This window comes from Pseudopodoces humilis, chromosome 2, assembly GCF_049639895.1.
Source record: "Pseudopodoces humilis isolate 2021_Gansu_Grassland_sample_001 chromosome 2, ASM4963989v1, whole genome shotgun sequence".
In the NCBI taxonomy this organism is placed as follows: domain Eukaryota; kingdom Metazoa; phylum Chordata; class Aves; order Passeriformes; family Paridae; genus Pseudopodoces; species Pseudopodoces humilis.
Window position 1 is genome coordinate 8489266 of NC_142201.1, and position 24503 is coordinate 8513768.

A 24503-nucleotide genomic window follows, 5' to 3' on the forward strand; every position below is an offset into this window, starting at 1 on the left:
ACCTTCCTGTGTCACCTGCTCCGAGCCCAGCCGGACCGAACCGAGCCCAGCCGAGTTTACCCGAGCCCAGCCGGACCGAACCGAGCCCAGCCGAGTTTACCCGAGCCCAGCCGGACCGAGCCGACCTCAGACGAATTTACTCGAGCCCAGCCGAGCCCAGCCGAGCCCAGCCGAGTTCATCTGAGCCCGCCCCCTTCTCCTGTTCCGATTGGTGGGTTTTCCGCCAATCAGCGCCCCGCGTCCGTTGCTAAGCGGCCGCTGGCGGCCGGGAGCCATGGCGGAGCGGTGGCGGGACGTGTGCGGGGTGCGCATTGCCCCGCCCGAGCTGCGCTTCACCAACACGGTCCTGGGGAGCTGCTACCGCGCCGCGCTCACCGTGCAGAACCTGCGGGCGGACGCCTGCCACCTGCGGCTGCTGCCGCCACGCGAGCCCCAGGTGAGGGCCGGAGGCGGGGGGTGCCCGCGGCCGCTTCTCTGCCAACAGTGGTCGCGCCGCGTTTGCCTGGGGCCGCGCCTCGCACCGCTCCAGCCTGCGGGAACAGCGGCAGAACGAAGAGAACTCAGAGTTTCCCGGTTCTTTATTCTCCCAAGGCTGTGAGCAGTTCAGAGACTGCTTCCTTCTATTTTAAATCCATAGTTTCAGTAGAAAAATGGCTTTCCTTACTACATCACCCTATAACGGTTGGACTTCATGACGCTGGAAGTCTTTTCCAGCCTTAGTGATTGTGTGATCAAATCCCTGTTGGCAACAGATCCTGCTTTGCCTTCTTGGCTGGCTTTGTACTCTCCAGAATTCATCCTGCAAGAAGCCCACGAGTTCCTCCTAACTTCAGGGAAGCATTGTGTAAAAAGTATTTCGCTGTGGTGTAAACACCAAATCCGGGAAGTGACGGCTCTCATACCTAACTTCTAAGTTCTATACTTTTAAATTTTTATCTCGAATAGTCCCCTTGTGGTACTTGCTTTCTGAGAGCTTTCTCAGAAAAGAGGAGGTTTAAGCTTTCTCAGAAAAGAGGACGTTTGCAATCTTTTCTCAAGATAATATGATTGCTATTAATAACATCTGATAAGTTCTAGAAAAGTCATTGCATTGCCAGGTTTTTAAAGGCAAATGCATCTCTACAATTCTAACCAGTTGAGCCCTTGTAACCTATGTGGCTCCAGCAGAAGCCTCTGAGGTTAGTGGTTTATTGTTTGTAAATTATGACAAAATTCAGATCAAAAGGTTGGGTAGAACTGGAATCAGGGGTTGAACAGAAGCTGATGTTGCTTTTTGTTCATAGCGGCTTGAACTATGAATAAATCAGTGTTGTCATCAATCTGATTTTCAGACAATTGAAGTACCTTGGTAGTGAGGCTTTCTTTTTGAGGGCAAGAGTGATCCTTATTAAACTGTAGCTGAAGACTTTTGGTGTGAGCTGGATACTGTTGAGAGTGCTTGATTTTGTAGGGCTGTGCTTAGTCTGTTTTGTTTGTTTTCATCAGCCTTATCAATTTTTCATGTGCTTCAGAAGTGGAAAAGGCAGTCAATTTTAGGAAAGAAAAATGGTTTCTAAATAATAGCTTTATGCTTTTTCCCTCTGTGATTAACTCTTACCTTTTGCTGTGTACTTTTACGGCACTTTACGTGAGATGACCAAGATGACAGCTAGGGGACAAGATTCCGCTTCACACCCCCAGTTCCAGACAGGTCTGTTGTGTTGCCTCTTCTCATTCCCAGACCTCGTGTTGCTATCTGTGATTACAAGGCTCTGAAGTGTATGACTCCTCTGAAACACACTCTGGTGCATTACATGCACAGAGTGCAAGCACTGAAAAATATGGCCATAACTAAAACAAAAGAAGTTCCACAGCTTCTTCCTTCAGCTGTTACAGTGCATAGCCAAGAAATGCCTTCCAAGGACTAAAGCTCACAATCAGTTTTCCATAGGCTTCATTGAATGTTCCTAGTATAAAATATTAATTTTGCCTTGTATGCAATGAGTATGCTTGGTTGTTTAATTCTTTTTAGAGAAGAGATAGATTCTGCACACCTCAGAATTAAAACATGGCTACTCTTTCAATATCGAGCCCATAATCATGATGTGCATGACATAAATTTCCTTTAGCTGAGTATTTATACTGCTAGGAGGATTCTAAAGGAATAGCAGGAGATGCTGTGGCAATAGAAACAGCAAATAGTAATGATATTTGCATATTTAAAGCATAAACTAGAACAGAAAACTTAGTACTGGGAAGACTGTCTTTCAGAAATAAAAAATATTTAAAGTGGACATAAAGAGTGGAAGCTCACTGTGCACGGGGTAATGTGAATTTTAAGGAGACTGAACCACCAGAGGAGCTCTAGGCTTTCCTAGGAATGTGGAAAATGTTGGATTTCCCTCTATATGCTAGTGGATTACTTATGTCTTTTGTTCAAGGAAGGGTGTAGGATGTGTTTCATTTAAACAGATGCTTACTGGCAGCAAGTCCAGCATAATTTTTTCGAGAGAGGAAAGAGTGCTTTCCATCTTTCTGTTTTTTTTCTCTTTCATTTGACTCCCAAAACAGGAAATGCCTTGGGCCTTTCAAGGAGATTTTCAATGAGCAGTGAGACTTTCTGTTGATGTCAGTCAGACCTAGAGGAAACTCTTACCTGTCCCCTTTTGTTGCTGCTTTGAACTGAGACTTAATCCTTGTTATTTTCTCAGGCACTAAATATATTCTTCACTGAGTAATAGCTGATTTAATTTTGTGTTTCTTCAGAAGTTTTTTTTTTTTGTAGCAGTAAGAAAAGCTGGAGCTCTCTTTGAAAGACTAGAAAATTTTGCTAATTCATTCTTTCTCTTTTCCTGTGAAAAGTCTGAACTTCAAGAAATAGGGAGGTAAAATTATAGAAACCTGCATAGAAATTCATGGTAAGTTTTAAATCAGTCTTTGCATTCTTCTGAAAATAAACTGCATGTATATCCTTCTTAATCTAGAAATGCATAAGCATAATTTTTTTTTTTTTTAATTGCAGTTTAAATTGATTGTGGAAAATCCAGATAAACCCATTGCATCTGGACTTCAAGTTAAAGCTGTTGTGGAATATACTCCCAAGTGTGTAGAAGATCTTCAGGATAAACTAACTCTTTTAGTAGAAGATGATGTAGTTCATATCCCCCTGCTTGGGTACGATATTGAGAAGTTCATGTGCGCTGTTAATATTTGCAGATTAATCTTGTAGAAAGTTTATGTCTGCGTGTCAGTTATGGCTTTGTAATTAGTCTGTCAATTGCATGGAAAAAAACCAGTAAGGTTTCTTACAAAAGTAATAAGATTTTTCTTTTTTCTCCTAGAGCTGCACACGGGTAGCAAATTTTTTGGAGTGATGTCCCTCTAAAATCATAGACAGTCTGGATTTGTAGTTTTGCCTTATTCTGTTATTATTGGTTGTGATAATGTTGATAATTTTGAATGCTGTATTATTAGACAAGTCAACTACTACTCTTAATGTCTTCCCTTTGTACTGAATCACTGATATAGAAGATTTTACAGTAATTGTTCATAACAATTGCAAATCTGGATTACCCTGAAACATACGTTGCCTAATTCTAAAAATACGGTGTATGTTTTAGAGCAATGTCACTTGTTCAAGGATTTTTGAAAATTTTTATCAGGGTAGTATTGTGAAGGTAAAGCCACTTAGGATGATAATGCTGTTGGTGACTCCTTTCTGGAAAGGACTTGCAATAGATGAAATATTTCATATCTTCATGTGAAAGTGTCTTTTACAGGGGAAATGTTGACAGGCTTTAATAACTCTTTCTTTGTGTGTTTGGAAAAACAAGTATACTTCATTTCTTTTAATCAGTGTTTTCCAAAATGTATTTTGTGTTATGCAAAAGTAATAAATTCCAGCTTCATGGAAAAACCCCAACAGCAAACCAAAGCAAACAAATAAACCTCACACTGTATTAAAACACTAACCCCAAACCTTTTAACTTGACTACCTCCGTTTTGCAGGTCTGTATCTATTAGAAAATCCCACTGCATTTAGAACATATGCTTATTTCTATCCACTTGGGAAAGGAGATATTTGGATCTTGAGAGGAGAAAAATTTTTGTTTCATTCTTCCAGTAAAGCTTCTTGAAAAAATGTCTGGGTACTTGAAAAGTAAAATTTTTACAATAATTTTTGAGTGTCCTCTAACTTTGTTAGATGATTCCTATTTTTTAATTTTATTTTTCTGCCACATCCTGCTTGTCTTACATCTTGTCTTTCAAGAATTTACTATAACTGTTTTTTTTACATAAGAATTAATTATCAAAGAATTAAATTGAATTTCTGAATAACTGAAATTCCTGAAAGCAAATTCTATCATGACATTACTTGATTCATTTCTTCTTCTCTGTCCCTTCCTTCCCCCTCCCCTCCCTTTTATGCAGTAAAGAGTATTTGGGCAGGATCTACCTCACTTAACCAAGGATATTTATTTTTCTTCTCCATTATTTCTTCTGTACTGTATGTGACACGGATCAGGAGGTGGAATTGTTCCTGTATGTTCCTATTTTTGGCTGAGAGGAGACAGACTGCTCTGCTGATGTAAAATTCCAATTGATTTGAAACAGTTTTATGCCAGACCAGAGGTGTCATTGTACTGAAAATTGGAGTCTTTAAGATACAAGTTTCCTGAGGCATGATCTTTTCATTATGGCTAAAAAGTATTCAATACAGTGATGTCATCTCACTGGCTGAGGTTCTTAAATAGATAAGAAATAGCTCATGGCTTGTGTCATTACCCACTTCTGTCTGTTATAATAAGTTTTGTTGAAGTCACATAAAATATGTATCAAACACAAAACTGTAAACTGGCATTACTTCTCAGCTTTTAGTTCAGGCAGCTCATAATGAATTATGGTGAATTATTTGGTCTTTATTATTTGTGATGCAACTAACTCAGGATAGTTTTACTTAAAGTACTGCTATGAAGTATTTAAAATAAAATAGAATTGTGTGCATTTGATTTTGACTAATTGTTTATAGCTATATTGTTTTCAAGTTAGAATACAAAGTCATTAAACAGGCTGATAGATAAGTACCTCTATTTTAGATCTTCCCTGTGTATGCTGTAGTGCTGAAGTGAGTTGACAAAACCTTGATAGGAGCACTAGGACAAAAGGAGAACTCATCCACTGGAGTTCTTAATCAAATTTCTTTTAAAATGCAAAGGTATTTTCAAGTTTTGGGAAATACTGTGTTGTCTTTTCTCTGCAGATTAATTCCATACTGTGATCTGGAAGTAGAGTCAGAGGTTAATTTTGGTGAAATGATTGCAAACAATAAACTAGTTACTAAAGAGATTAATGTTGCTAACCATGGAACAACTTCAGGTAAATATTTAGTATGCATTAAATCATAAAAATATTTTTTTTATTTGAAATAGTAATTTTATGCAAGTTAACACTTCAGTGACCGAGTAGCAATAAACTGGAATTTTGGGTTATGCAGGTTATGAGTATTGTAGCTACAGGTGTTGCACTTGGCCCACTGTTTGTGTAGCCAGTACTATATTTTCATTTAGGAAAGAAAACACACTTTAGAACTTCTAAAATTTTTTGAATTCTCTACTTTGGAGTCCCATTTGGAAGGTGTAAAAATAATAGTTTGTCATTGCCTTAGTCTGCCCTGCATAGACAGCAACAAATCATGTGTGCTCTTGCTTTGCGCTTCTGTGATCCCCAGACCTGTCTCTTGAATAAACAACAAGTTCCCTGAACTTGTCGAGCTAAAATCCTCTGTGATGGGAATTGAATTGTATTTGTTGCTACAAGATAATGAGAGGCCTTTTATCTTGCTGCCATAGCTTTTGAAATCCTACACCTTCTACAACAGGCACATCCTTACATTTCTGTGAGCAGCTATTCCAAAGAGAGTAAGGAACGTGGACAAAGGAGCATAAGAATGCTTAAATGATCCAAATAACCTGTTTGACTGCCTTTTGCACTGGACAAAGTTGCAGACACCTTTCTCCAGGTGCAGGGTGGCAGCTATGCTGAGTTTCAAACAACAAATTTAAGGCAGTTAATTATTTTTCGTCTTCATTTCTACAGCTGCTCGTTACATTAAAGACTATTTTTTTTTTTTTTTTTGCATTAGGCCAAAGTTCTGGGAACATTTGTCTCCTAGATTTTCATATGAAATATTGTACCAAGAGAAAAGACATGACTGCAGAAACACTGAGTTACAATATTAAACTCCCCCCCCACCAAAAAAAAATAAAAGAAATTCTGTCTAGATGAAGCAGATTTTTTTTTTTTTTTTTCCCCTGAAGTAAAAGGAGAACTTAGTGTGGGTGTTTTTCCTAGCCTGTTCATCTTAAAGATGTAGTATGTAGTTTATATAATCAGATCTTTCTCATATATGGTAACTTACTACTTTGAGAAATTATTATTAGGTAAGGAAAACCTAAAGAGATAACCTACAGTATATATGCATCTACAACTAAGTTGCATGATGATTGTTTTTTCATTTAGTGTAGGGAACTTTGTGGTTGTAAACTCTGTTGCATGATACATGCAGGCTGTATGGTGGAGTTCTATAGCATTAGATGAAAATTAGAAAGAAGGTGATGGTTAGTAAAGGATGTCTTGGGGCAGACAAGGGAAGAGCAGCTGAATCTGTGTTTTGTAGGATCTGTAAATCATAACACAGCAGGTCACAGTAACAGGGAGCACATAAACGCTGTGAGCAGGAAGTGCTCTGTGCTGGCCTGAGACACAAGGGTCATATTTGACCTCTTATTCCATGTACTAAAGGAGTCCTTTGTTCCTGCTTCTGATCTCATATCAGAGATTATCTTTTATATGAAATCAGAGTGCATTTTTTGTGCATTTGAAACAATTTCTTTGTGTCCATGAATAATGTCAGATGATTAATGTTGTTGGTTAAATACTGTTTTTTTTTCACATTTTAAAAATGTTTTTATAACCTAGAAATATTTGCAGTTCTCATCTGCAGCATCTTGTGTTGGGTATGGACTAAGTCATAGAAGCTCTTGTTACCCTGCAGTATGCACTTAACTTTTTGGCTATTGTAGCTTCTTAGAGCTTTGTTTAACTTGCTGATGTTATTTACAGCTACTTCATTATATAGTCACTTTAGTTTGGAATGTGAATACCTTTCCTGTTACAGTCACAGCTTGCAAAATGGAATTGGACATGTGGATGTAATAATTAAAGGAAGCCTGGAGATAATGATTTAGTCTTGCTTGAAAATAGCTAAATAGTAGCTTAATAGTAAAAAGGTTAACTATGTTTCCTGTTTTCATAGGAAGAAATACTGCTTGTAAACATCTGCATTATGTGTTGTGTAATGTTAAGTGGGTAATAGAGGCATATAAATCTATAGCTTTATATTGTATAGTATTCTGTTGATTGCTCTGATTTTCTTTAGGTGTATTTAGAGTAACATATGATGGGGTTGTCCTGCTTAATATAAAACCTACCAGAGGAGTGGTAAAGCCAAAATCTGTAAGGAAGATTAAAGTGGATATCTGCACAGATGTACCTGGAGTCATCAAAGAAATGATGAAGTGAGTGTATGACTGAAGAAATATGGCTCTATCTATAAATCTCATTTTTGTTGGTTATTAATTCTAGTCTTTACTATGAATGTTTATCTAAAAAACCTAGGTTCCTAAGAGTCAGTTGCTGTCTTTAATATTTAGTTTTATTTAATTAAATTGATTATTATATTATCTCCACTACAGAAAAGTGATTCATAAATTGTATACCTGGCCATGTTAATAAAAATCTTTCATAATTTGTAATGATTTGGGATGTTTGCGCATTTCTCAGAATAATAATAACCAGGAGCTTTTTTATCTTTTACCTTTCTGCACATACTGTGTTCCTTAATTTTCTTAGCTTCTTTAACTGCATGTTTTCTTTTAACTTTGTGTTTCAGGAGTCTCAGAAACATTGTGGTGTTCTTTAGTGTATCTTATTTTCACTGGGTGGAATGTATTTGTAACACTGGAGTAGATTGCTTTTAAATGCATACGTTATGGAATCCTATTATCCCAGCATGGTTTGGCTTGGAAGGGACTTTAAAATCCTGTATTTCCAACCCCTCTGCCATGAGCAGGGACTTTCCACCAGACCAGGTTGCTCAGAGCCCCATCCAGTCTGTCCCTGAACACTTCCAGTGGTGGGGAGCCCACAACTTCTCTGGGCAATGTGGGAATAGGGTGTGGTTGATTTGTTGGTTGTTTGGTTTTGGTGATTTGTGGAATCATCAAGATCAAGCTTCCAGGCAGGAACAGCTGCAGCTTTTTCATCCTTATTCAGATGAACTTCTAGCTCCAGTTCCCTACAAGAAAATTAGCTTAAATTTAAATTTCCACACAAGAGAATATGCTAAAATTGGTATTTAGATACAAAGACTCCGAGGGATAAGAGCAGTGTATATTATCTGTGGACACCTCCTGATTCTTTGCAGATGCCATTCTTACAGTTTCAAACATTTTAAGAAAGTCAGAAACCAAACCAAAGCAAACCCAGAACACCATGAAATGTGTGATTTTTCCTGATTGGTGATATTCCTATTAAAGCATTGTCAAGGACGTCTCACTTAGCCTGCTCTCCCCCTTAGTTTATCTATGGAAAGCCAGTAATTTGAGTGCTTGGATTGGGTGTCTTTTTTGGCACAGATTCTAATACAAAGCAAACTAACCAATCTGATTATTTCTAATGCTTCCCTATGTTACCTGTTGCTGCTTGCTGCTCTTTCTGGAAGAGTGGAGTTGGAAAGTCGTGGCTGCACTGAAGTATGGATCAAAGGTGTTGTGGTTGAACAAGTTCTTAAAGTTCTTGGAGTGTCTTGTGGAAAAGCACTGAAATGCATTAACTTTGGACCTCTTTACTTTGGAACTTCAAAGACTGAAAAAATATATTTATACAATGAAAGCTCTGAGTGTGTGGATTGGGTAGCAGTACTGGAAGACAATGCCATTGGAGAAGAGATGGTAAGAAACTGCTCTGGTTTTTATTTTAGTTGAAAACTTGTTTTCATTTCTTCTTTTGCATTTTTTATTTCTCAACATTCATCTTCTAGTCTTGTTTACTATGTCATACTAATCAATGGGCTTTCTGAAATGTCTGTCCAACCAACATGTTTTTTATTTCAATTTAACCCTAGAATTGAGTTTTTCAATTATTATTTACTAGGAGTTATCAAATTACAGTTTTGGTTCTAAGATATTAATAATCTGTGATTTCACTTGTTTTTCTCAGATAGTGAAATAATCTGAAAATCATGTTTAAAAAAGAGAATTCAAGACATTGACATGAAATGGATTTAAAAATTGCTTAAATACCCATGTGCTGTGTAACTGTGTGCCTGCTATTTCCTGTGTTATGTCTTTCTGTTTGTTGTGCATGAAAATGTACAGAAGGAAAAAAAAACACAAAAGGGAAAGCAAAACAGGCTGAAATATTCCATATTTTGTTTTTTGTTTTTAGGGGACAGATCTTCAGGGGAATACAGATGCTGTTCTGCATGACTTAAGCCTGAAAAATAAAGATGTAGATGTTTCCACCTTGATCTTGTGCTTTCCCAATCAAGGAACTTTGCCACCTCATGAGAAATCTTTGATTACAATCTGCTTTAGTCCAGAGTGAGTGAGTGAGTGATACCAATTAAATGGTATCACACACATGCACACAAGTTGGTTGGTCTATGCTATTCTGCAAGAGCTATGTTAGAGAAAATAATTTTGAGTTAATATGTCTGAAAATTATTTCTGAGTAACTTCTTAAGTATTTATGTGTGTTAGACAAAATTTCTTTGTGTGATTCTGCAAATAAGAAAGCAAAGCCTAAAGTGTTTCTGTGATTTTATGTTTTATAATACCCTAGGGGTGTATTTGAACCAAGAATTGGATAAGATGGTTTTGTGAGAATAAGAATTTTATTAGATTTTGCCATATATTAACTGTCAAGAGAGTGAAATATTTTGGAGAGCTATCATATCGCTAAAAAAAACCAAAACAAACAACCCAAAACAAAAGCAAAAACTAAACAAAGAAACATTTCTTCTTGAATAAGGAAAAGAAAAAGCAAATATGCCCTTGTCATTTTCCCTTCCTTAAACTTGATACAGTATGCATGTGGTACTAGTTCAGAAAACTGTTGTAGACTGGAAAAGATATCAAATTACTAGTATAGTAAACACATAGATATTGATGAGCTGAAATTTGTTACTATTTGCATTTTCTGGTAGGAAATATAAAGATCATTTGTTCAAGCTGTTACAGCAAAGAAGCTAGACTGGATGTTCAAAAATATGTCTTGATTTTTTGTGGGTTGAATTTGGAGGTTTATTGTTCTTTCCCATCTTTTAATTCAAGTTTGTGACTCTTGCAGAAAATTTGAAAGAGAGTTTGAAGTGAATGATGCATCACTGATTCAAGATTATGTCCTGTTTCTGAGATTTGAAGCTGTTGGGGAGAGAGGTGACTGTCTGCAGAGCCTCAGTGGTGGTGCCACAGCAACCACAAGTATGTTAGAAATGTACAGTCACTGTCAGAAATGCATCTATGGATGACAAAATTGTATATCTTTATTTTTAAAAAAAAAACTTAAAAAAATTCTTGGTTGTCTTAATAGTTTTATGGTAAATCTGCATTTTTTGTTTATTTATATCAACACAAATAAATTAACTTGCATCTTGAATGCTTCAGCATTAAAACGTCTTTGAACAGTGAGTAGAGAGGAGTGATTTATGTGTCATGACACACCTATCACTTAATTATAAATTATAATAATTATAAATGCAAATATCTGAAGGAAATGAAACACCCTCAGCCCTTTGCAAGTCACTAACACTTTGGTAATACCAGTTTTGTGCATTTTCAAGTGCACATTTGATCATCCTTAACTTTCTCACTGAGGAAATGCATTATCTAACAGCTGTTAGAAGTAAAGATATCTGTGTTAGGTTTATAAAAACTGCATTATAAAACATACTGGCTTATAGTATTATTTTGTTTTTGTGACTGTACAAATACAGCATGACTTTCCTGTTAGTGAGATAATGGGTGTGAGAGGGGTTTTGTTTGTTTGCTTGTTTTTGTGTTTGTCTAATGCAGGGAGTTTTTCTCATCATGTGGACTTAGCTTTGATGGGTTCTGGGTTTCCTGTGATATTAACTTTTAAGCCAGGAAGAGTAATTCATTTTAAGGACTGTTATTTGGGTGAGCAAGCACAAGTTGTGTGCACAATGAAGAATGAATCTGAGTTCCTACCAGTAACGTTCAGCTTCCGCAAGACTGCTCACTTCAATATTTCTCCTGAAAGAGGAAAACTTAAAAGAAAATCTGAAAAGGTAACTCCCTTTTTCTCTTAGGTTATGTAACTGTGCAGTTTATTGTACAGTGGGTAGCAGTGGAATTTCTTGAAACTAAACCAGAGGAATTTCATTTCAGTAGCAATGGCATTTAATACCAGCCAAATATATATATTTTTTATTTTGTACAGTCTCTTAATGTTCTTTTCCTACTCCAGGAAGCAACAAATATTATTTTAAATTAGGAAAAAAGATTGGAGTATTAAGGCAACTTTGCAAGGGTTTTTAATATCTGTAATTTTGGATTTTATTTTACTGATTTGAAAAGATTGATTTATACTCAAATATTTTGGAAGGATACTTTTAATTTGTTTTTATTTTTAGTTTGTTTCAGTAAATCACAACTATTCAAGTAAGGTAAAATTTCTTTCAATGGAAGAAACTTAGCCAAATAGTAAGTCAAATATAAAAAGATTTACAATTTCCCAAACCAGTAAGTCAGGGAACAAGGTTTCTCTCAGAACTGGACAGAACAACTGAGACTTTGTGTTCTTATGTGTCACATTTTTATGTTACCTCATATTGCTAATTTTTATGTGCCTCTTGGCCTATTCTGCAAGCCAAATTTTGAATACCTGTCTTAAAGGTAAGTGTGGAGAAAAGTGTCTCAGGGACTCAATCATATACAGAATTACACAAAACTTGACTCTATATTGTCTCATATGTCTCATAATGAGTTTTCTTTTCTAGGAAGTGATGATTTCATTTTCTCCACATCAAATAGGAGCATTTGAGATGAAGCAAATTATTGATATCATCGGTACAAGAGTAGATAAAAATAATGTACAGGTTTTGAAGACAAAATCCTTTCATCAAATATATTTGACCTTACTCGGTGTGTGCAAATCTAAACAAACAAGCATTGTATTCACAATTAATCCTGGTAAGATGCTAAAAACTTAAGTCACAAGTGATAAAATATTTTAAAAGTACATTTATAACATTTTAAAAGAGATTTTTTTGCTAATAGTTTGCTTGTAAAAAGTAGTATCTCTTTGGGACTGGAGGGAATGCTCAGTTGTATGACATATGTCCCATAAGACTGCTGAAATAATGGTACACCCTCCCATAATTGTATAAAAAATTGAACAACTAAAGCACAAATTTACATAATATGATTACCTGACTTTGATAAGGTTCACTTTTTGCAAGCAATGCCACTGTACAGTGCCAAGATGTTTCAGGAGTAAACTGAGAGCTCTGTAAAGCACAGGAAGAGCTAGGATGATAACAGGATGTTCTTCATTGCTTCAAAGTTACTACTGCCAGATGAATTTGCCAGTTCATACAGGCTGCTACCGGTCCTGTGTCCACTGACTCTTTCCATCCTGTGAAGCCTGTGCCAGCATAAAGAGTCTTTCAGGATATGCAATAATTAGCCTGTAATTTGTTCTTTGTGTTCCAAATGTTTTTCACAAACAATCACTTTGCAGTAGATTTGACTAAGCTGGATTATAACCCTGTCATGGCAAACATGATTTTTTTCTTACATCAGATGTGCTGCAGCTGCTGCAGCACCAGTGCAGTCGCCTGACCTGTGCACTGGTGCATGTAGGTGGCTGTGTGTAGATCAGGAGGGGAACATGAGTTCTCTTTAGCTGCTGTCAACTTGGGGATGTACTCCCTAATGAGAAACAGGAAGCCAATACCCATTTTTTTTTCCATTGTGGGAGAGTAAAAAGTGGAAGTTACTGGAAAGTCATGATAAAGTGCTGTTCTTCCTACAAGTACCAGAATGGTTGATAAGCCACTGGGCATTCCTTCCACTTTCAGGAAGGTATTTCCAATCCATGGCTGTCAACAGTTGATGAGAAACTGAACTTTGGCAATTTCTTTGTTTTATTTTTGAAATCCAGAGCTGCTTCAGTTTTCCTGCTTCAGGAAACAATTAGAAGCAGGGTTTTGTTTTTTTTCTGGATCAAAAATTTGATGTAGTGCTTGAGTTTTTCAGGCTTTCTACATACTCTTGTCTACCATTTCCTCTATTAATGTCCCCATTCTGGTCCCATTTGTAGGTTTATAAAAATGTTATGAGGGATATCTGTGTTTTGCTTTTAAGCTTCATTGAAGAATGGAGGAGAAATTATTTAGTTTTTTTCAGATCCTTTTCTAGATAGTTCTCTATTGTCCTCTTATCTTCACTCAGTGCCTGTGGATGAGTAGGTGTACTTGTGTCTCTGTGTTCAGGTGGTGGCAGGGGAGAGACAGGAATGAAGCTTCTTGCAAACTGTGCCTTTCTGGCCAGTGAAAGCTGTAATCACATCTATGACTTAGAAGATGGAATACAGTTTTTGATTTTTTTGTTGATTGATTAAAGTAAGGCTAAAGTGGGTAAAACAAAAATTTTTAATGAACAATTTTTATTTTTTTTATTTTTTTTTGCAGGTGAGGGAGTAAAGAGCGGTTGAAGTTTAACTTTATTTCTGCCATAATTTTCTCTTTAATGTTCATATATATGTGTTTTTCTACAACTAGAGTGAAAAAGATCTGAGCTATCTTTTTGGTTGTTCTACCTTGGGAGGTTTTGTCCAAATTCATGCCTCTGTTTGCAGCCCTTAAGACAAGCTTTAGGACACTGGTGACAGGCAGCTCTTGAGTGTCTGATGATGTGTCTGTTCAAGTATCACAGCTGGACACAGCTGGTTTTAGCTCTGGTGTTTGTTTGTATGATCCATGCCAAGGGAAGCAGTTGGCTCTTGGCATGATGTGAGTGGCTTTTTTTCTCTTGTCTGAAGAAAACATTAAGGGATGGGTGACTGACTGTTGTGCTGCTGGGCAGACTGTTGTAAATTAGATATATTTTTTTAAGAATTTGAATTTTGTGTAGAAAAATATTACTTTATGTTTTATTTGAATTTTAAGGTCTAACACCCTTGATTTCCAATGCAACTGGACAATTTGCAGTTCGTGGCACGGGACAGCTCAGTGTTACAGCACCTGTGGCAATCCTTAAATCAACCCAAACACAAATTCATACTCACCGGAAAAACAAGAATTGTAAGGATGATGCACTTATAGCTTTTCCTAATGATCGTGCAGCCAGCCTTAGGCCTAGTGAATGGAATAAAACATACAGGTAAAAATTATGTGAATCTAATATTTAAGCCCACACATTTATATGTATCATATAGTAGATCAAGATTGGTTACTCATATGACAGTTCCCTAGGTTTTTTTTCAGGCTGAAAGTACTTTAAAATTCATTGCATTCTTAAGTCTCTTGCACATAAATTTATTGAGTTTTCTTATGTGAAACTACAAATGTAGCTGTTAGACTTGTAATATTTCATTTTTATGGTTGCCTTTACAAGGTCAAATATTAATAATCAGGTGTGATAAAAAGAATGTTTGGAATAAAATATGTATGTATCAAAATCAATTATGTTTTCATTCTAACAAGACCCAGTATCATTTTACATGTGTAATAAAACTACAATTATCTTTAAATATTTAGGACTATTTTCACAAAGACTGAGAGGTATAATTACATAGACCCAGAATTTGCTTATACTGGCTCTGAAAGACTGTTAAGAGAAGAAAATAGGAAACACTATATAAACTTCATTTCCTGTTTGAGACAGCGTCGCTTAGAGAGAGAGGCTGCTAGGTAAGACTTGGTTTAAAGGGTAAATAAATACTTTAGGCTCATACACAAAATATGTGAATATACATGCAGAATTAACTAAATGGCACCAATCATATACATAAATTTGTCCTGTGCCAGTATGCTTATGATATTGGGACTTTAATTTATAATGCATTCAAAGCCTGTTTGTTTCAAGTATTTAGACACATGGAAATCACTTCCTGCGTGAAATGTAGGGATAGAGGCAGGGCACTTGAAATTAAGCTTAAAGTAAACATAAATTAAGGTGTCAAGTTTTAAGAATACTTGATTATGGTTAACAGGAGAAAACATAACATTGATTGTTTTGGATTCTCTTTATAAAATAAATATGTATTTCCAACTAGGATGTTTAGCTCACCCCAAGTGATGGATTCAGTATGTAAATTATTATATATTCTGTGGACTGAAGCAGATACAATCCTTTAATCTGACTGCTCCTCTAGATTTATAGTAAAAAGCAAAACAATATAAGTATTTTTGAGGTATTTTTTGTGCCTCAGGGTTTTTTAAATAATGAAATATTCCTGCTTAAAATATTAATTGTTTTGTTTAAAAATATTAAATAATTTAATGTGTAGCTCATGGAATGCTCAAACTTTTAGATTTCCACATGCTTTTTTTTTTTTTCCCTTCCCTGTAGGCAGCTTTTTATTTATAACACTCCTGTGAGCATAGGCATTAAACCAGCTGAAGGTCTTAAGTCACCAAAAATCTCAATTGCAGATTTTCCCAAGGAGAAGCCACAGTCCAGAATGCTTCCTTTAGATGACAACTGTTTGTTAACTAGTCGAGAATTGGCAGCAATTATTTCTAAATCTACAAACAAAGGAGTAAGTTAAACACTTGAGTAGTATGCTAGCATAATGTGTTTATCATATAAAAAAATCACAAGAATTTTGATCCTGCTCTGAGGAAGTGACTTGTGCTTATCACAGGTTTGGAGCTGGCTTAGTCCCATGCCATATTCTACCAAGGAAAAGGAAGATTGTCATCTAATTTTGACACACAAACAGCTTCATCAAATATTCATTGGTAAGGTTTTTAATTTGGTTGTTAAATACATATAGTTGTTAAATACATATAGTTGTTATAAAAACACTTAAGTATAGTAACACAATTTATGATTATAGTTGTTCACCCTAAATAGAGAACAGTTTAATTTGGTAGGCAGCTTGAGACCTGCAGTAGTGTTTCACTAAAGCTTTGTAATTCTCAGCAAATACTGAGATATGATTAGGTATGAACATGTAAAAGAAGAGTTTTCTTTAAAGACTGCTCATACCACAACCTCTTACAGAGAAATGACCACAGCATAGTATGACAGTTGCTCATACCTTTAGGCCTTGTTAGTGGATAGTACCTGGACCAGCATTAATATCAGCAAGATTCATGGAAGTGCTCAGAATATTTCTGGGAATTCACAGTGAAGCTCGATACCCCAAAATGTAAAACTTCAGGATCCTTCATCAAAATAATTTTAGGGTAATGTTCTGTAATGGGGAGCAACACCTTATAGAACTTCTTAGTGACTTCTTAACAACATTTGTTGCTGCAACAGGTGTATTATAAGTTCAGCTTTTTTTCAGTAAGATTTTTTAGCAGCAAAAAGAATTTTAGTGCTTCCTGGGCTTTTTTAAGTTTTCAGCAAGCCAGAACTTGAATGGCGTAGCTGTGTAAACTGATATAGTTGGGGAAAGGTAGAACAAGATAAACATAATAATACAAAAAGTACTGAGAGTTTCTTAAGATGTTTGATTAGTGCCATGAGCACTCAAGTTTACGGACCAGCCTAAAAGCAGTAAACTAGGTAGGGGAGTAAATCTGTGGACCATCTCATGACATAAATTATTAAACCAAATGGTCACACATGAGGGAGCAAACCAACAGGTTGCATACATAAACTTCCAGTGAATTGGTGTTAATTTGTCCTTTTAAATATCTGCTTAACAAAAAGAAGTACTTATGGTTATTAATAGTCTTGTTAGTGAGCACATTGATTTCCTGTTTTATCAGCTGACTAAAACAAGCACAATTTAAAAATAAATGTTGCTGGCTTTTGACTTGTACTGCTGAAAACACTCACAGAACATGGGTGATGCTTACGTCCACATTTTAGTGATAATTTGTTCCACTACAGGATTTTTGTAGCTGCCTAAGTTTGTAATTGAAGAACTAAAGCATTTGATCAAAGTATTTTAGTAGTTATGTTTCCTTACATTATCTTTTACCTTTTAATGTTGAGGATCTTTTTTTCTTACATAATTCAGGTCCTTCTACTATAGATTTTGGTGAGGTTTGTGTGTATTCTACAACAACCAAAGAGCTGCACATCATCAATAACTTGTCAGTTCATATTTGGATACAAATTGAGATTGAAGTTGAGGAATTGAGGGAGACATCTCCATTGTCTCAGGTGGTGCCTCCTCTTACAAAAACTCATATTCCAGTTGTGTTTGAGACGACCACTGTTGGAATGTTTAAAAGGTAAGGTTTTTTATATTTGTCTTGATTTACACATTTCTTGGCAATAGTAAAATATTTTTTTAAGAAATCACCTGGCTGATTTTAAAGTAGTCAGGGTAATTGTTAATGGTGTACACTCATCTATGGTGACATTGCAATGATCAGTGCAGTTTTATGTTGCAAAATTTTCCTAATGCAGTACTTTTTCTTGGTTTTTTTTAAACCACAAACAAAAATCTGTCCTGTGAAAAGCCTTATCTAGATAGAGGTGTATCAGGGAAAAAAGTTTTCTATTATGGTGTGTTTACTAGGGAAATTTCTATGGAAAATACTGTTTTCTTTCTAGACTAGCATTGCATCACTCGCATCTGTGCTCAGGTCTTTTCATGCAGCTCATGAGAAAATGTATAAAAAACCTGTTCTCTAGCCTGCTGGTATTATCTCTCTGTTTTCTAATGTTGAAATGACTGTGTGAGGCTGATCATCCTTTAAGTCTTAACTATGTGTTCGCACTCAGTTGTTAAGTGTTTTTTTGCTAGTGGTTATATTTCATGTAAATTTAACTCTGACTGTAACATAATAAATGCATAAAAATATTGTGAGATATATATTTTCATGTTACAGATCTTTGAGTTACAAAATAAACAACCGACACATTGGACATGTGCTGGTAGTTGCACGTGCAATGCCTATTGAACTTCAGCTGTCTACAAGGGAACTGATTCTGACTCCTGTTCCTGGCTGCCTAGCAGGGACAGAGTTTAGAAGAACTGTCAGGGTATGCAATCCCAGAAACTATCCTGCTAGCTTTAGTTGGAAATCTGTAACTGGAGATAGAAAATCTGCATTTACTATAAAGCCAATCAGAGGTATGCTATGCAAATACAGTGTGTGTATGCATCTTGTATGTCAACAGTTTTAAATAAGGCAAACACTTAGCTGATGCTATAAACTATATTTTTAGATTTCTGTCAATATCAGTGTGTCCCAAAAACAGTATCAGGTCACAGTGAGCACCACAGCAGCATTCTCTGTGTAAGCCCTGCCCTGAATCTATGCTCCCTGCTTCCGTGACCAGCCAGCAGTGCTTGTGCAAACATTTTTCTCAGCACAGATTGCTGACATTTCAAGAATGGGGTAGCAACATCTTACAGCTCATCAGGATAGGAAATTTTCCAGAAGCACTGAATGAAGCTGCTAAAAAGTTGATGAAGATTGAGTAACATAAATGGAGTTCAGTCTGGGATTGGTGTGCATTTGCATCGTGGATCAGTGTTTGTTGCATGTGTGTATAGCTTTTACCTTCTTCTCACTGAAAAATAATATTCTGCAGAGGTATGTTGGATCTCCATTATTAAAAAACAAACTTCTAACTATATTGGATTTGGTGTGCTTTGATTCTTGAGAAAAGATATTTCTGCTAACAAATTCAGACTCAATTGCAAGCAAAAAAGTGTGTATGATGTTTCCCCAAGTTACTATTCTGCAAGAAAGTCTGTTCTTTTATTTTTGTTTTCATTAGAGTAATTAATGGCTAAAAATACCAGTAAACTTTGAGTATGTTTTACTGCAGGATACTAGTAAATAGATTATGCAATGGTCATGAGAATCCAAGACCTAATTTTGCTTAATTCATCAGACTGTTCAGCACCTAAGAAATGTAGTCTTACATGCAGTAATAGAAGGTCATTTCACATTTATGTATCTGCAATTTCTAATTATACAGTGTAATTTGACAGTTGTACATGTGTATGCTATAACATCTAAATTATGTACATATATTTAGGGTTTGTGGAGGCCTATAGTGATGTGGAGTGTGAAGTTGTTTGGCATCCAGGGTTCAACACTCTAGAAACAGGACAGTTCATCTTGTCTGTGCGCAAAGGAAATTCAATTCACTTGAAATGTTTTGCAAAGGTAACAATTCATGTGGCCGCTTTAGAGAAGAAAAATGTGGGGATTTCTTTAAACAAGTAATACCTTAAATATATTTCTATTATCATCTATTTTTAAATGAAAATATTTTAATTTTATATGGCTTTTACTTAACATGTTTAGCTAAAGAATACGCTCCAAAGACATGATGGAGAAGGCAAAGCAAAGACAATTTACCTTTTTCTTGCTTTTGATGATATTCTTCCTTTGGCATCACAGCTTAATGGTCCGTATATATTATGGGCTAATATTGTGCTTGCTTTGCCTAGTTTGACTAAACATATGTTGAGAGGTTATACAACAGTTTTTTATATAGATATTATTTATTAAAGGAATAAAAATCTAGGTGTGTGTGGGAAGGTATGTTTCAGAGTTTCAAGTTAACAACAGACTCTTAATTGAATTTTGTGTTGTTATTTGAACGTGGTGTTTGAGAAGCAATGTTCTGGGTAGTCTTCTAAACAGTGACATTCAGATTTGGTTAGTTATTTGTTGTCTTACGTTGCATACTGGGGAATATGAAGAAGAAAGACTTTTTTTCCTCTCTATTCTAATGGCTGCATGTTTTAGAATTGTTATTGGGAGCCAAGGAAACTTTTCCCTTTCTTTTGATGAGCCTGTTTTTGTTTTTGGGTTTTTTTTTTCCCTAGTAGATATTTTTCTTTTCTTCCTCTTCTTTTGAAGTCTTGTAAGTTTGCCATATGTAAATCAAGATGCGTGCAAATTACAATATTTGCGTTTCTACTGCTATTAATATCAGAAATATCTTGTCCTGATCACACATTTGGAGTTAATAAAGTTTGTGCTGTTAAATTTAATTAAAATATTTTTATTGGTCTTGAAATAAGTCCAGAAATATCAGTAGGGTTGAGTCTGTTTAGTCTGAATCTAGATAAATTCAGTAGATTAAGTAAATCTTGTCTCTCACTTAAGCTGTGTTTTCCTATTTTAATACTTCCAAATTATGTATTTGCTCAAATATATTAGCTCATTATGTAATAAAAAAATTAGGCAAAATTATTTATTTGTGTGTAGGTATATGTTATATAGTTTGCTTGTTTTATCTCTCTCTTTCTTTTTTAATAGTTTGGTACTACTAGAGTTCAGTTTATGGCCCAAAATATATCCTTCTTTCATAGTCCAATTGATTTTACTACTTGTAAGACAGCCACTATTCTAAACACAGGACACAACCATGCATACTTCCAAGTAAGAGACAATTATTTCTAGCACACTTAATTCCTTGGGTTGGGGAGCAGAAGGGAGTTAATTTTACCAGATTGTGTTATGGTTTTGTATTTTCAGTTGTCAAATATGTACCTGTTTAGGTTTTTGTGATGTTTTATGGAGAAACAAGATTGATGTAAATAGGAATTCTGTCCCTCTGTCAAATTTGCACTGAAGGGTAGATGGGACAAAAGACAAAGTGGTGATGGCCTAAATGATTCTGGCAGTTTTCTGAGAGCCAGGGGTGAGGGTGGAATCCTATACTGGGGTACCCTATGGAAAAGCATTTATTGGATGTTTTCCTGCTTTGAGAGACAGAGCAAACTGGCTGGTTATCCTACCCATGCTGTCCAGTCAGTGCATGCAGGCACCCAGAGCTGTCACAGCACTTTGGGATGACTTTGCTAAAGCAACATCCAGGGGAAAGAGGGGCTGTGCAATGAATTGAGGAAGGGATGAGATAGATGCCAGAGTGGGTAAAAACATAATACACAAATTAGTAGGAAACCTAACCTCATTAGTTTGGCTGATCACAGGATAATTGCTGTATTTAGTGGAGGAAAATAATTTTCATTAAAACCTTCAGAGTTTTTGTTACTGAATTATTACAGTGCTGAGAAACATGTTAAATTTATTTTGATTTGTACCAGATTTCTCTTTTATCAACTGAGCATTGAATAACAAGTAGTAACATAGTGTTAGAGGCTGGGCCTGAAAGAGTAAAATCAGCATAGCCAGTAACAAACAAACATACCCAGCCTTTTTAGCCTCCAGAATTACTCTTAAACCAAGACATAGCTGGTTGGTCTTGGTCATTATCACTTGTGTATCTATACTTTAAAAAGCTATCTGTTAGGAGTGCATTAGAAGAGAAAAAATACCTTTTGGTCTTAGCTAACTGTGGGTAAACTGAAAATTTAATTCTAATATTATTACTGAGCTATACAGGATTGGGGTTCTGTGTCCCATCTTACTGTGAATGTCAAAAAAGAAGTGAGGAATTTATTTGTCACAGAAAAAGAATGTTTTGTAGAATATTTTAAAGACTTGCTAGATAGCAAGTCTTAATTTTGGTAACTTAATGTAAACAACCCAAAACTCAGAACTCCAAGTTTCCAATTGGTGAAAAAAATTATTTCACAGTAGAAACTGACAGTTATGTTTAGAAATCTGTTACTTTCTTTTGTTTACTTGCATTTTTCCCCAAATTAAGTCCAAGTTAGCATTATATGCTATGAAGGTTCTCCTTGTAAGACTATAAAGTCTTTATTTTAGATATATTGGTATAAATAAAACAACAACAAGAACCAAAACAAATTAATGCAAACACCTTTTTTCAGTATGTTTCTTGTTTGTGTTTGTGAAGGTTCTTGACACAAACCCACTGCCTGGAATGAAAATCACCCCCTCTGTAGGAGTGATACCTGTGGGAGGCGTTGCTGATCTCAAAATCTCTTTCTCTCCAAAGTCACACATGAATTTTGATAAAAAAGTGGAGGTATTTCAAAACTGGAAGAACTTTGTCTTTTGAGTGTTATCCTGTGTGTTTGTGTGCGTATGTTCATGCCTCTTTTGGATTTTATTTCCAGTGTTCTAATTCTTTTTAAGAACAAGGTTTTCTTGCAGCAGATCATTACTGCTGTAACCTATTCTGTTTTTTTTTTTTGTCTCAGTCATGCTCAGAAGTATCAAAGCAGCCTCTCAGTTTGAGCTGATGCATATTAAACCACTGCCAAGCTGTTGGAAGTAATGTGTGATTGCTCTTTACAAGATAATGTAGACATACCTGCAGTTTTTGTAATCTATAGAGAGGCAGGATTGGAATACTCTTACATTTTTAATTTCTTGGCTTTTTTTCCTGGTTTTCTCAGACATGGCTCTCCTAGTAGATTTGCTTTGATAATAGGCGTGCAATAAACATGTAAAATTTTGTTTTTTGCATTCCTGTTTCCTGAAATAAGTGAGATTGGGAAAAAAGATGCCATCAAGAGCCTGAACTTTGCTACCATTTCTGACTGATCTTGGATTCACCATCTTCTGGGGCTGCATATATTATGCTTGTTAAACCTAGTATTCATTTATTTTTTTCCATTTTTACAATAGATTTAATATTCCCCAGAATAGTAGTGTCTACCTTGTACCAGCACCTCTGTCAAGCAATGTGTGTTGCGATACACATTCCAATCCTCACAGCTGCTGAACACAGATTCCTCCTGGTGGAAAAAACTGCTCATTCTATTAACACAGCCTCCTGCAATATTATTTTTGACTGCAGAATTGGGGGAGACTGGTCACTGGTCTTTCTTCCAACTCTGGGTTGTTATTTTTATGTTTGTTCGTTTTTATTTTTTTTTTCTGTATTTTTAATTAACAGCTATATCTGTTAAGCTGTATCTGTCCCAGATGTGGTATGCCACAAAGGCATGATTTGAAGCCACACATCACTGGAATCTGTGTATATATGTTCTGGAAAACAAAGGCATTTACTTCATCTCTTTGTATTTCTGCAGAAAAAATGCATTATATTTTAAGGACAGAGTTATTTTCATATTTTCAGTGCAATTTATACTGATTCTCTGCTTTGTATCTGTGGGATAGGGTTGGGTTGGTTTTTTTTGTGTTTTTTTCATGTAATTATGACAGATTTAGTGAGTTAGTTATGTTAAAGTGACCTTGTCCACAGTGCCAGTGTTGTCCATTCACTTAGGTGGCAGTGAGGAATGCAGCAGAACTCACACTTCGGATTGGTGGATTTTCAGAGATCACTGAAATAGGCATTGATGTGGTAAGTGTGAAGAAATTCTAGTTATTGGTAAGATTGGTTAAGTATTTTGCTTTATCTTGATGTTAAAGTGGCTCCTCTCTGCTTCATATTTTTCATTTCTTCCTAAACTAATTTCCCAAGAAGATTATCAAAGAGATGAACCTAGGAAGAGGGATTAAAACCCAAATGTGCATATACCAGTTGCACTAAATGATAGCTGCCAGCTTTAGTTTTTGAACTGGACAATCTGGAATAAGTCTGTTGGAAGGGATACGATTTCTTAAGGTAGTTATAGCAAAAAATGCAATAAAGGGAAAAGTAAGCTACCAATCTGTTTACTGAATGATGAAAACTTTTCTGATGGTGTAACTGGACTTGATATTAAATTCTAAACTCTTCTATTTTGTGTCCTTGAAAGATTTTAAAGGTAAGGGTTATGTGAGACTATTGATTAACCAATACTGTTATTGCGTTATAAATTGTGAATCTTGCACAATTACATTTTTTCATATTATGTTCAACTATAAACTTGACTTCACAGCGCTATGAACCATTTTTTTTCTTTTAACTTACAGGAAGTATTTGAATTTGGTGGTCTTGCTGTTGGCGCTACAAAATCAATTCCATTTTTACTGCAGAACAAGGGACAATCTTGTACCAGAGTGGAGTTTGATTTTTCTACGTATAGGGATTTTAAATTGAATGCTGAAGACAATTCAGGTATTCGCTTTTGCTATATCAGAATTTTCATTAAATAAAGAATAAAAAAATGCTGAGAGAAAATATGTCAGACCACTTCTGACAAAGTTAGCCAAAGGTAGCCAAATTTTCTGATATAAGAAAACCTAAAGCAAGTATTTTAAAAGTGTTGCTTAATATAAATTAAGAGGAGACATTTTGATTTGCCTAGAAGACGACATTTGACAAAAATATATGCAAAGTGTAAGGTTGCCTATAGATTTTTTTCCCCCCAATTTTTCCCCCCTATAGTTGCTAAGGTAGAATAAAAAATTTGAATAACCTCTAACCAGTTAAAATAAAATCTTAAAAAACCCTAACAAACAAAGCCAAACAATTGTATTAATTTCTTATTCATGGACTCATACCCACTTTTTG

General features: G+C 35.6%; 1 protein-coding gene across 1 annotated transcript in view; it reads left to right on the forward strand.

Moving 5' to 3' along the window:
• Window positions 1–274: 274 nt before the first annotated feature.
• The window catches only part of CFAP47 (cilia and flagella associated protein 47), a 260715-nt gene continuing 236486 nt past the window's right edge, over window positions 275–24503 (forward strand). The window contains exons 1-20 of the mRNA XM_088051635.1: window positions 275–436; window positions 3002–3153; window positions 5240–5355; window positions 7418–7556; window positions 8762–8990; window positions 9487–9641; window positions 10390–10523; window positions 11115–11350; window positions 12062–12254; window positions 14234–14447; window positions 14825–14977; window positions 15639–15828; window positions 15934–16030; window positions 17266–17482; window positions 18086–18330; window positions 19248–19378; window positions 20483–20605; window positions 21990–22121; window positions 23331–23408; window positions 23963–24107. Of these exons, the coding sequence (XP_087907761.1) occupies window positions 275–436; window positions 3002–3153; window positions 5240–5355; window positions 7418–7556; window positions 8762–8990; window positions 9487–9641; window positions 10390–10523; window positions 11115–11350; window positions 12062–12254; window positions 14234–14447; window positions 14825–14977; window positions 15639–15828; window positions 15934–16030; window positions 17266–17482; window positions 18086–18330; window positions 19248–19378; window positions 20483–20605; window positions 21990–22121; window positions 23331–23408; window positions 23963–24107 (3241 nt within the window). The remainder of the gene's footprint in view (window positions 437–3001; window positions 3154–5239; window positions 5356–7417; window positions 7557–8761; window positions 8991–9486; window positions 9642–10389; window positions 10524–11114; window positions 11351–12061; window positions 12255–14233; window positions 14448–14824; window positions 14978–15638; window positions 15829–15933; window positions 16031–17265; window positions 17483–18085; window positions 18331–19247; window positions 19379–20482; window positions 20606–21989; window positions 22122–23330; window positions 23409–23962; window positions 24108–24503) is intronic.